The sequence below is a fragment of the Cephus cinctus genome, unplaced genomic scaffold, assembly GCF_000341935.2.
Source record: "Cephus cinctus unplaced genomic scaffold, Ccin1 Ccin1_scaffold0330, whole genome shotgun sequence".
Classification (NCBI taxonomy): domain Eukaryota; kingdom Metazoa; phylum Arthropoda; class Insecta; order Hymenoptera; family Cephidae; genus Cephus; species Cephus cinctus.
Window position 1 is genome coordinate 1720609 of NW_014333027.1, and position 12583 is coordinate 1733191.

General features: G+C 36.3%; 3 protein-coding genes across 10 annotated transcripts; 2 read left to right on the plus strand and 1 right to left on the minus strand.

Annotated features, from left to right (window-relative positions):
- The first annotated feature begins 20 nt into the window (after positions 1-20).
- Positions 21-3097, plus strand: LOC107266559. The gene is made up of 4 exons (XM_015737174.2): positions 21-132; positions 965-1154; positions 1220-1778; positions 1887-3097. The coding sequence occupies exons 2-4, from the start codon at positions 1035-1037 to the stop codon at positions 3095-3097; spliced, it is 1890 nt and encodes a 629-aa protein (XP_015592660.1). The 5' UTR covers positions 21-132; positions 965-1034.
- Positions 3098-3734: 637 nt separating this feature from the next.
- LOC112494184 lies at positions 3735-5846 on the plus strand. Its single transcript, XM_025083817.1, has 3 exons — positions 3735-3851; positions 3894-4479; positions 4553-5846. Exons 1-3 carry the CDS (start codon positions 3735-3737, stop codon positions 5818-5820), a joined length of 1971 nt encoding a protein of 656 aa, XP_024939585.1. The 3' UTR covers positions 5821-5846.
- LOC107266966 (zinc transporter 9) lies at positions 3786-12539 on the minus strand. 8 transcript variants are annotated; one of them, XM_015738055.2, is made up of 12 exons: positions 8803-8967; positions 8072-8569; positions 7806-8010; positions 7624-7706; positions 7403-7556; positions 7183-7321; positions 6785-7108; positions 6508-6720; positions 6311-6445; positions 6121-6234; positions 5969-6055; positions 3786-4056 (listed from the first exon to the last, which is right to left on the minus strand). In XM_015738055.2, the coding sequence occupies exons 2-11, from the start codon at positions 8535-8537 to the stop codon at positions 6011-6013; spliced, it is 1878 nt and encodes a 625-aa protein (XP_015593541.1). In that variant the 5' UTR covers positions 8538-8569; positions 8803-8967; the 3' UTR covers positions 3786-4056; positions 5969-6010. The 8 variants fall into 8 exon arrangements, with proteins under 8 accessions (XP_015593541.1, XP_024939910.1, XP_015593540.1 ...); XM_025084142.1 differs by lacking the exons at positions 3786-4056; positions 8803-8967 and adding an exon at positions 11899-12539 and having other exon boundaries at positions 5829-6055; XM_015738054.2 differs by lacking the exon at positions 3786-4056 and having other exon boundaries at positions 5829-6055.
- Between the last annotated feature and the right edge of the window lie 44 nt (positions 12540-12583).

Below are 12583 nucleotides of genomic sequence, written 5' to 3' on the forward strand. Positions count from 1 at the left end.
ATGACAGTCAGACTAACCAAACCGTCCAGTGACGGCGTCTTCTGCTGCATAACAAGCTGTGAAAAGAATTGTCTATCCCCTCTTAGGAATACTAGCGAATGAACATCTAAGAGATTGTTGACAGTTCCTTAAGTAATAATTTGGCAAACTTCTAATTCAGACTTAAAAATAGTTTTAAATAATTTAATTATTTTTTTCCGTCACGGTGAATCATTATCCTACCGAAACTTTAACCAGATATACAATATATGTGAATATAAATTTTGTCGGTACACGGAAGCAGTATTCGCATGCTCTCTACATTTTAAATTATAGATTTTTAACAACTTGAAAGTATAATGACACAGAGTGAATCCAATAAACTCGCAATGGCAATATGATGGCAAAATAATATTTATAGGAAAGTTTGTTGTTAGGTTTATTCCCATTTGTTCATGACGTTCAATATATCTATACGTACTGATTATATCTGATGTGTATAAGATATGAAATATCTTTAGTGGTTATTTAACTACAAAAACACATTACAACCGCACCTTAAGTGTTCATGAATAATTTTTCTTTTCTATTATTCCTTACTTGCAATAGAAAAAATGGTGGACATAAGTGTGCTTACATATACATATAAGTATTTACTTACATGGCTCAGATTGGCAGCCGTTACTCGAGCAAATAGAGTGCCCAATGGCAATGCTAATAGTGTAGGACATGCTTTTACAAAGTTTTCCAAAAAGAAGTGGATTACTTTGAAATAAATAGTAGCTGATTGTTTCGCGTACTTTACAAACACCTAATGTATCATCAGTGACAATTGTAATTTCACAGAATTCTTATGGCCTAATATTTCTGCTGAGATTCAATTTATCATATTCCATATATCCTTTTTCAAGTATTACAATAAGCTTTGTGGCAGTATACTCGAATTTTAGAAAATAATTTGTAATCATTTAAAAATTCTTAACAGTACTCGGCATTTGTTCGTGTTGTGATCAACTAATACTGCATTAAGAGGAACGTAGAAATATTAAATAAAAATGGAAGGAAAACCTATAAATTTGCTACTGATGATAATACTGACGAGTCATACGAGCTGTAATGCATTGCTAACGACAAAAACGCATTCAGTAAATTCTGCACGTACGCTTGAGATACTCGTAAGTTTCTGAGCCTAAATAAAAACACAGTTTGTATATAGTGTTATCAGTGTCATTTGTACCAGATGGATTTGTTCAAAAACTGCATACCCACATACCAGCCCACTATATGTATAGCATATCATAGAGAAATGGAAAGCGATTTTTTAAGGAAATTAACAAAAATCGCCTGTTTGACTGTAGTCGGATATACAGCGAATCGAGATCCAAATTTGGAGACCAAAGCCATTCTGAAAAACATATCAGAAAAGAAAAACCTGAAGGATATCGAACGAAAGCGGAAAGTCAATGCATTTTTAATAAACGCTAACTCAATAAAAATTCTAGATAAAGTAATGACGAAGCTTCAAAATTCAATTTGGTGGAATTCATTAGGATTATTCATAGCTATGGAAACAAACCCTAAAACCAATGGCTGCACAAAGGCTTCAGATTTCATATGGAGTATGTGGTCCTATGGTGTCTTATCCTCAATTTTTCTGTGCCTCGACGAATTAGATACACCACGTATATATACATTCAATCCCTATGACGATTATGCACCATCTTCTTGGACAAGAGTTCATCGATCGCACTCTCGTAATGGACACCCCTGGACCCTTTACCGGCAAGAGTATACACATGGTAGATACATATATCGTACTTATAGATAACTCGAAGGAACTTCAGCATTTACTAGTGTAGGGTCTAAGGAAATTAAATCCGTAAATTATTTTTTTATTTTTATCTTAGGACGAGACGCGTGCAACGAAGTTGTCTTCGATAAGACGAGAATTCTCCAGGGCTATCCGATCAGGGTCAATGCCTGCCCTCGTGAACCAACCTTGTACATCCACCCCAGTAAAACCGGTCTGGAAAAATTTTCTGGTGAAGATGGCATGATGATCACCTCCATTGCACAGGTGCTAATGGCCACACTCTCGGACATCAGTTATTTTGACGTCAAATGCGAATTGGAGTTCGAAGACGCGAATGCCACTTATCAAGGTATGATGGCAGACCTAGCATTGAAAAAAGTAGATATAGGAATGAATATGAGATACTTGAAATCGTATAAAGGACTATTATCAACGTATCCACATATAACTTCACAATTATGCTTTGCTACTAAACTAAAAGAAAGTGTCAGCTCTTGGATCATAATAGAAGCACTCTTTTCCAACATGGCTCAGAGTGGTATATTTCTTATCTTTACTATATCTATGATTGTCACGAACTATTTTGAGGGTAAAAATATATCTAATGCCTTTATACATAGCATTCGATTGATACTCAACACTCCTGTTAAGAATTTGCCTAAAACGACAGCTGGCAGATTTGTAGGTTATGCTGAATTGCTCGTGCTTCTTGTGATACACACTTTACTCACAGCCAGATTCGTATCCGTATTGACTAACTCGATTAGTACTGATAATATTGATACCTTAGAAGAATTGCAGAGTGCCAATTATCCCGTGCTTGCTTCGCCAAGTTTTAGAGACACGTTGGAAAATTCGAAGTTAATTGACAGGCTCGTCCTCCTCAATAATTCTGACACTTGCACCACGAAGGTGATATATGAAAATATGGAACGGATTTGCGTGGACGATTGCCTTTCTCTGGAAGCAATTGCAGTGCAAAATAAATTGCACATAGGAACTCATAAGCTCGCTAATAATTACGTGAATTATGTGGCAAGGGCGGATTGGCCGTTAATAGATAGAGTCAACGTCATTATACAGAGAACGGTGGAAGCTGGCCTTACAAATTACTGGAGATCTTCAAATATTCCAGTAGTCAGTCAAGAGCACGTATATCTGCTGCAAAATACAATGAACGCTCAAAGCTCAGCAGTGTTATTTAAAAATTTTAAATTTACCTTCCGTCTCTTTGGCATGGGTTTGTGTGTCGCCAGTTTCATATTCATTGCCGAGATTATTGTCAAGTTTTTATTTCACTATTAAAATCCAGAACTTGTCTGTGAAATTCAATATAAAACGATTCTGAAAATACGACACTATTTTACTGTGTTAGGGATGTGAATAATGCAAGTTGTAATGGCAGAATACGAAAATCTAGGTCCTTCGATAGTCGATAAATCGTAAGGATTATCGAATCTGGAATTTTTCACGAAATTCTCGGAGTACCGCTTCTTGTTATCGATAATTTGCTATAATTAACTGTCGTAGAACATTCTAGAGTAAGCAATTTCGTGTGCACCGTTAGTACAGATAATTACAGATAATTATTGTCTTGGCTAAGAAGCATCCACAGCCACTATAGCCTTTATGCAAATTATTAATAAGTGCATGCTGCAATATGCTTCTCAAGTATTTCACACGTTCTGCCGTGCGACGGCGAATTACTGGGGAAGTAACAGTAATAATTTTATTTTTTGTCTTTTAATATAAAGAGTACTTGAGATTGAGCCTATATCGGTGCATTAAATAGATTGTGATAATAAATATTACTCGATCGTGTGTAATAAACGATGTCTTTGATGGCAATTGTGACTTTTATAGTGTAATTTGTAAAAGTTTAGTAAATACGATTCTGCACGTATAAATATAGACGTGGGACAAAAATTCGTTAAATAAAATTATGTCGCAGTATACTTTGATATTTCTGTTCGTTTTATTACACATTATAAGTGGAAGTTTTGGGACTTTTAAAACATCTTGGGAATTCGATAATTCTAGAATACTGGATGAGGTGACGGTAATGTATTTTTAGCAATTAATATTTCACTGTATTTTTAAGATATACTTGAAGCAACCATTTCATCTTCAGATTAATATTTTACGATCCTGTTTCCTCAACAATTTTACAACCATTAACCTTGTCGGGGATGCCATTAAGATTCTGTCTAAGGATCGTGATTTTACGGAATCCAGAACGTTCACTTTGATTGGTGACACCAGACCTAATTATTTAAAGAATTACGCATTAGGTCTCTCGGACAATCGAATATATAAGGAAAAGGGATATATCATTTTTGCACACAAGCTATGGATCTTTGTCGTATGTGGATCCTCGAAACCAATTCTACAGCTACAATTTCAAAGGATCAAGACTTCGATGTGGTGGAATCACGAAGGTCGTTATCTGATATGGGACAGATTTGCAACCGGAAACAGTTGTAGAAATGCATATCCCTTCCTTTGGACAGCATGGAAAGCAAATGTCATAGCCACAGTATTTTTATGCGTTGATCCTATTGAAGGACCAACTTTATATACTTTTAATCCTTACAATGAATATTTTCCAAAACCTTGGAAAGAAGTTGCCAGATACGAGGGACGCAAAGGACACCCTTGGATTTTACTGAAACGCCCGTATCGCAAAGGTACGTCTATATATAGATTTTCATCTACGTATTGTTAGAATAATTAAAGTTTATAGAAAAATTTATTTTAAAGGCAAAAAACTTTGTCGAGATTTAATTTTTGATAAGACCAGGACGCTCGATGGCTACCATGTAAGAGTCGATGCAATGAAATTAATACCTACGATGACGTTTGATGACAATGAAACTGGTTTAGACACTTTAGCCGGTGAGGATGGTATGATAATAAAGGAATTATGGAGGGCACTTAATGGAACCGTAATAATGTCGTACGAACGCGAATTAATGATCAACAGACTTGGATTTATAGATCCAGATGGTACTGGTTACGGAATGCTAGGTGACGTTGCTGTAGGACGTCAAGATATGGGGGGAAATTCACGTTATGCTATGGTCAAATGGAATTACGAATTAACGCAACCCCATGCAATATCAGGATGGTGTATACTTTCAAAACATAGGGGATATTTGACACAAGTAACCAAAATAATATCTTTCTTTAGACCGGAAATTGTAATGGCACTGTTCGCAGTGTGTCTTCTTACTTTTATCAAACTGAATGTGTTCCTTGGCCAAGGATTCTTTCCTGCATTACTGAATATCTTACGAATAATATTAGCAGTGTCTGTACCGCGTTTGCCAAAGTCAAATGCAGCCAAGATATATTTATACTGCGTATCCTTGCTGTTCTTAATCTTCAATGCAATTTTCCAAGGACACATGGCTTCTTTGTTAACCGTACTAATATCAAATTCTAATATAGATAATTTTGAGGATTTGAAAAAGAATAAACTCTCTCTTTTTGGCTTCAGTGGTTTCAAGGAATTTATAGATGATCCAGAAGTTTTAAAACTCTATTTAGGCTCGGGTTCGTTTGGTTGCGTTAATGAGATATTAAAGAATGCTTCTACAGGATGGTTAGGTGATTGTTTGCATCTTACGAATTTTATGCATAAAGGTGGTTCTGATCCTAATAATAAAATTCATATTTCACCTCAAATAAAAACTTTAGCATATTCTTTTGCGGTTCGTTCTGACTGGCCTTTATTTAACAGAATTAACATTGTAATACAGAGATTGCGGGAGGCAGGTTTGATTGAATTATGGCGAAAACAATCTATGGAAAAGGTTTATTTTGAGGTCATGGTGGAGGAAAGTGAAAAAGGTACTGTCAAAGTACTGAACATTAGTGACCTTACCTTCTCTTTCCAAATCTTGTTTATCGGATACATTGTGGCAAGCATTACTTTTATCTTAGAATTGCTAGTGGATTATCGAAAACGACGTAACAAAGTTAGGAGTATTAAAAGAGTCAGTATGAGGGACAGAGTTAGACAATAGGATGATAATATAATTTATCGATAGGCAGCTTTATTAAAGCGAGAGTTATTACAAAACTTCATAGACTTGCTTGTCATAATTATGCAACAAAAGCCAGTAGGCTGAGCATCTAGAACTACATTATAATAATTTGAAATTATGTATTTACATCGAGTGGCTTTAAATCTTCAGCAGCTTCTAGCCAAGGTCTTTATAAGATCTCTAGATCACAATGTCTAATTTCTGGATGATTTTTCTGAAAACATTATTATAACTTACGAACATCATGTAATCATTAAAAACAGCATTGTTTTATCTTACCTTTAACTTTAATTCTATTCTGTCAATCTCACCACCAAGCATATCCACTATATTCTCACCATGTTTCAACAAAAATAATTCAAGCTCATCGATATTTTGCATCTTTTTTACTTCCTAAAGTAGAAAATGTCAATCATTACTATTTATTATTTAAACTAATATTTGTAACAATATCAGAAATTTGTAGTACCTCAAGCATTGCATTGAGATCATGTTTATCCAGGTACGATCTAGTGAGTTCTCTACCGTCAAAGTCTAGTTCAGCCTTGTATCTCACCAAACTGTTGCCCATATCTATTCCTTTAACGTCATGAATCGCACGAACCTACCATAACAAATTTCCAAATGAAGATAACCTTATCAAATTACCCTCAATGAATTTGTTACCATGATATCAGACTCCAGTTCGGCGTTTATCTTATCGAGGCTTTCTTGAGGTATGCTGCGTCCCACTAGTGCAGCTACGTTTGTATAAATTATGAAGGACGCTACTCCACCTAGAAGACCACCAACTAGCAAAGAGCCAATAGCATCGAACATCGGATTCCCCAGATAGGAAGTGAGACCCATGCAAGAAGCGGCGAAGACAACCCCGATTACCTATAAGAACCAAGAAACTTAAAAAATCTCAGCAATGGCCTTCTTGGCGAAACCGGAAACTCACAGCTGCCAGATCTTCCAAAAGAACTACATTGACAGAAGGATCTTGCCCCCCCACGACGTATTCCTTGAAACTCTTATGCTTTTCCTCGGCACCTTTCTTAATTGAATTTATTGCTACTAATAAAGTTGCGCCTTCAGATACTAATGATCCTCCCAGAATGAAGTAAGCCCAATAAAAGGACTCCACTGGGGCCGGAAATAGTATACCATGGATTCCATGATACACGGACAAACCAGTACCCACGCAGAATATTCCGACACCGGATATTAGCGACGACACGTACTTCATGTTTGTATAGCCGTAAGGATGATCCGGATTTGGATTCTAAACAGTGTATAATTGTGCTATGGGATCAGTGTTTTTTATTCGTTTCATTAAGTTGATTATGACTGACCTACCTGAACAGATTTATGAATTCCGTAAGCTAGGATTAACTGATTGCAAGTATCAGCTGCAGAGTGGATACACTCGGAAAACATACTATGCGACCCGGTATGGAGCCAGGCGAAAACTTTAAATAAGAAATTACTAGCGTTTCTGAAAGAGGCACGTTACACGTTGTAACACGTTATTAGAATTTTGTTGTATGGTGCAAAGGTGGCGAACAGATTAACTTACATAATGATTGCCGTTAAGACTACTCTACCAGATCTACCAAACAGTCCCTCCTCGAAATGAGCTTCTGGATTAAAACCCATTTCTCGCCTATAATCGCGTAATCTTCGTTTGACGGTAAATACATCTGCAGAAATGATAGTATTGTCTTGATATTCTGAGTAACACGAGGATATTAAAATAAGAGTTTTGATAATCGTTGAATATGACTTGAGAATACTTACTTTGCTGATAGGTCTTACGTTCTAGTTCTTTTTTTAAAAGTTCCTTGAGTAAAGCTTCGCGCGATCCCCACACTTCTAGGGCCCTGGAAACGGCAGTGCCTTATTTCATTTTGCATCGAGTAAATAACCCAGTGAATATATCAGGATGAATTCTTCCTCCAGGATGGAATAATGTCTCTTACTTAGCTTCTACGTCTTTGCGCCAATATACTGTTATTGGTGGCTCCAGTTCGTATGGGGATCTTCTCTTTGTTTTTGGTAGTGTTTCAAGGTCAGATGGTTTTAATAAAAAGTCAGCCATTGCGCGTACGGGAGTAATGAAATTTCTTTCAAGTGAAGATGCAGACAAATCAACTCGCACTCTTTTTTTGGCTGCAACTATAAAAAGTTACTTTCGATGATATACATTGTTATCTATGTTCCATACATTCTATCTTACGTGATCTACCTTTCTTAAGAGGTTGTTCATCTTTTTTAATCTCTTTAACAGCTTCTTTAGATTTTTCTTTTTGATCTGTTTTCTTATCACTATCATCTTCCAATTTAGTAGACTTAACATCAAGAACTCTCTCCTTTAGGTGCCCCAACTTATCCTCAGTTAATTCGATGACTCGCTGTTGTACTTCACCATCTTTTTTTTTGTTTTTATTCTTCAAGTCTTCACTTTTAGATTGTACATCATCGGAGATAGTCCTTGTAGAGCACCAAGTAGTGTTATCTATGTTCTTGATTATCCATGCCGTGGAAGTGTTGGAGAACATATAGAGCCTATGGTGAACACCACACTTGGGCGTTATTAGGATACTGGCATGTCGCTTAGCTGATTCTATTTGAAATATATAAAACTGCTCCGTGTGATAGCAACTGACGTTGCGTCGTATGAAGTTCAACAAACTGTAGGACCGATGTAACATCTTGGCAGCTAGTTATGCAGCATTCACAAACCCTGTAAGCAAACAACTACATAAAAGTTAAGAATTAAATAAAAATATAATTCTGAGAATCTTCCTCGTAAAAACTTTCTCAATTATTTTAAAGGAATATCTCAAATACGTAACCTCAAAAGGATAGAGTAGTACATCTTTTACAACTCAATGGACACAGTGTATTTCGTAATGCAATCATTGGTAGCCTAAAATGGTTATTAGCGTTTTTCATTTTTTCTTTCTTTAGACTCACCTCTTCTGACAATTTCTTAAGAAAATCAACGTATCATAACTCAACACTTCTGTCGTCAATCGACGACTACAGTATTCATCAGAAAATAGAATTCGAATAGGACGTTCTCGATACACCTGTCAGAAAATTCATCGATACCAACGTTACCAACCATATCATGAATTTAATAAAGGTAATATTACACTGGCAGTATAACATTTTTATCAATATTTTGGACTAACAGGACCGATATTCAAAATATGGTATCCGAGAAAATAGTCCCTTGCTTCCAAAAGATCAAAATTTATGTTTTTAATGCCTAAAAAATTGCTTCTCAAATGCTCCTTATGTTTTCCTAATTGCTCTGCTGATATCATACAATGATTAAAAAATACTCATTGAAGAAGAAAGATATCTTTTTTATTGCTATTCCAAATAACCAAGCAGATTTTCATATGAATTTCTTAATGAATTAATTGCTCTCAATGTACTCTATTTTTAAGCATTTTTAAATACCAAATAAAATTTTATTTTATTTTATTACCCCGATTGCAAACGTAAACGATACGGTTCATTTTCGAGCACATCTATGGTAGGTGCGTTCGAAGATGATCCGAGTAAAACCGCTTGCATGAATAGACCTATAATTTCTCTGTTTATCGAATACTAGATACTTATCCGGAAGCAAGAATTTGCAAACATTCGTCTAGAATCCCGGTAGTGACAATTGATTTCTTAGAGTGCGTTCCACTTATCGCCCGCAACGCTTGCAACATCGTTGTTTCTCTATCCAATACATTTAATATTTAAAGACACAACGATGTTGGGAGCGTTGCGGCCGATAAGTGGAACGCACCTTTACTGTGCACGTCTAAGCTTTTTCATGCTAACAAACTCTGTTCGAATACAGAGATGAGTAGGGAGATGCTCAACGATACGGTTTTAGGCGATATCAAGAAAACGATGCTAAATCTTAGTGATGAGTTCGAGAGTAAGATTTTGAGATCATCGCCTACGTCGATAATACATATCCCGTCGTAGCCGAGGTGAATGTCATAACGAATGTGGAGCTTGACGGGTAGAGGTTCTCCGCCGCTACTTACCGCTAGTTCCCAGAGTAACCCTCTGAACAAGGTCGCTCATCAGATAGATTTTAAGAATAGTTCTGTTACGCAACATTGGTAAATGTCTATTAAAGATAGGGATGGCGATATTAGAACCATAGTTCCGCTAGGAACAATGCTGGAAGCTGGCACCGCACCACTGCATGAGATTCTGGCTTTTGTCATAGTAAATTAGGTCTAAAAATAAACTCTGCGTGCCCTTAGACAACACGGTTGAAGTGAAACTTCTTTTGGAAAATTCAATTAAATTCGTGTTTTGTTTCTATTTAATTGATAATCATTATGTATGTTATATTGTTTAGGTTTCCTCGAAGAAATCAATATTTTTAGTGCTAACAATTTGAGATATTTGATTCATAAATATCATTTTCATCAGTTACATCAAAAATTGTGACATTTAATTCTAAAGTAGAAACAATCGGCTTATGGTATGAGAAATATAAAACATATGTCTTTGAAGTTAAATTTTCAAGATACCGCGAGAGAACTGCATCGATTTTAGTACCATATCGTGTTGTAGGCTCATTGGGATTGTTGTTCATTTGTAATTATAATTTATCATATAGAAATTGGATAAGGGGTTTCTTTTGACGTGAAATTGCGGTTGAAATCTCCAGATAAAACTAATGGCATTGTGTGATAGTTTTCTTCCAATTCATGTGAACCTACTGGACCACATATGGGGGAGTTTTGTGTAAGAATCTGATGATATTTTGGACTGTATTATTGGAAGAAATGTAAACTACAACCATTATAATATTTTTTCCATCTTCCAAAACGCAGTTATAGCACAAATATCTCCAATAGTTCATTGGCCAACGTCAATTTTACTAATATTGTTTAATAAGATATCCATATTAGAAATAACAATATTGGTATTATTGGTTTTGGAATAGATTGCAACTCCTACAGGTCGAACATTATTACGTTTGAATTTGGCAATGCAATCGAAATTCAGGACGTCAAAATTTACATTGTCCCCAGCCCAGGTTTTCGATAAAAGCAAAATATTCCTAACGTTAATAACATCATCTTTTGATATCATTGATCATTTTTTCCTAGTAGTAACAAAGTTATGGATCATATTTCCTACAGTTTGAAGCAAACTAAGAGATAATCGTTGAAATTCTGTTCTCCTATAGGATTTATAATAAATTCTAATACGACGCAAGCATGTGCGCGTGCCCGCTATCGCTTTCCTTTTTTCTACTATTGCTATCTCGCTCTCCCGATTTCGTGCTTTCCGTTCACCTCAGAGTGTTTCATCTTCCGTAACCCCAAGTTTTGGTTTACCCTGTCCGTAAAGCTGTTTCACTTCAAAAATAATTAGGCAATATCTGATGAGCTGCCTCGATTGAAGTGTTGCTTTGGGAACCAGCAGTGAGTAGCGGAGAACCTCTGCCCGCCAAGCTACACATTCGTGATCACGTTCAGCTCGGCTACGACGGGATACGCATTATCGACGGAGGCGATGATCACAAAATCCTACTTCCGGACTTACCGCTACGATTTAGCGCCATACTTTTGGTATCACCTAAAAACCGTAGCGTTGTGCATCTCCCTACTCATTTCTGCTCGCGACAACGGGATACGCATTATCGACGGAGCAGTGAGTAGCGGAGAACCTCTGCCCGCCAAGCTACACATTCGTGATCACGTTCAGCTCGGCTACGACGGGATACGCATTATCGACGGAGGCGATGATCACAAAATCCTACTTCCGGACTTACCGCTACGATTTAGCGCCATACTTTTGGTATCACCTAAAAACCGTAGCGTTGTGCATCTCCCTACTCATTTCTGCTCGCGACAATCTCAGAGAATTTTCCTAACTTGATGGACACTGATGGGACAGCCGCTATGTAGTGTCCTCGACTCTGCTATACTTTTTCGCGATAACACTTCACACCAGCATTCACTTACATAATACATGAAAATTACAAGTTACAAGAATTTGTGATTAGATACGTTAATTCGTTTTCTTCGTTCTTACTTTTTCCTTTTTCCATCGCTTCCTGCAGTGCGATGTCTTTCTAAATTTGTTACGTCTAACGAGATAATGAAATTATTAGCAATACGTTACTCCAAGCAAACTCCCATGACCCACAATTCTGCTTCGGTTACTATCGGGTACTTTATCTTCGAACTCGTAGAAATGTGTATTACGCTCTGAGCGCGAGAAAGGGTTGATAACTACTGCCATTAGGTGTTAATGAGCTGTATCGTTAAAAAATATTACGAGACCATTGTTCTGTTAGCACGGATGTGAGAGTAAATGTCTTGTATTATTTTTTTTTAAGACTTGAAGTCTAGAGACTTAAGTTAAACGCAACTTGAAATAAATTAAATGTATATCCACAGCTTACTTATATGTATATATATAGATATACAACATATGTACTTCATCTCTCTAACTTGACACCGATGGAAGCATAGTCACTGCTTATGCTGTTACCCTATTTGACATGCTTTATCTCAGAAATATGTCTCTCTTGCATTTTTAATATATTGTACCTGGTATGAGAGCGAAAAAAAAACAGTGATACGGGGGTTTACATGCGTATGAGAAAGATAGACATATTGGTGATTCGAATACAAATCATATCTTCGAGCGAATCGACTATTAAGGATATACGATTTAAGATCGTAATTTTCCAAAATTGTCAGACTACATTTAT

Coding starts and splice junctions, on each gene's coding strand:
- LOC107266559 (XM_015737174.2), top strand. CDS start 1,035: ATGGAAGGAAAACCTATAAATTTGCTACTGATGATAATACTGACGAGT. Junction 1,155..1,219: donor CACGTACGCTTGAGATACTC/GTAAGTTTCTGA, acceptor CATTTGTACCAG/ATGGATTTGTTCAAAAACTG. Junction 1,779..1,886: donor CCGGCAAGAGTATACACATG/GTAGATACATAT, acceptor TTTTTATCTTAG/GACGAGACGCGTGCAACGAA.
- LOC112494184 (XM_025083817.1), top strand. CDS start 3,735: ATGTCGCAGTATACTTTGATATTTCTGTTCGTTTTATTACACATTATA. Junction 3,852..3,893: donor GAATACTGGATGAGGTGACG/GTAATGTATTTT, acceptor TGTATTTTTAAG/ATATACTTGAAGCAACCATT. Junction 4,480..4,552: donor GAAACGCCCGTATCGCAAAG/GTACGTCTATAT, acceptor TTTATTTTAAAG/GCAAAAAACTTTGTCGAGAT.
- LOC107266966 (XM_015738055.2), bottom strand. CDS start 8,537: ATGTTACATCGGTCCTACAGTTTGTTGAACTTCATACGACGCAACGTC. Junction 7,322..7,402: donor GTCTTAACGGCAATCATTAT/GTAAGTTAATCT, acceptor TGCCTCTTTCAG/AAACGCTAGTAATTTCTTAT. Junction 6,721..6,784: donor TTTTGGAAGATCTGGCAGCT/GTGAGTTTCCGG, acceptor TGGTTCTTATAG/GTAATCGGGGTTGTCTTCGC.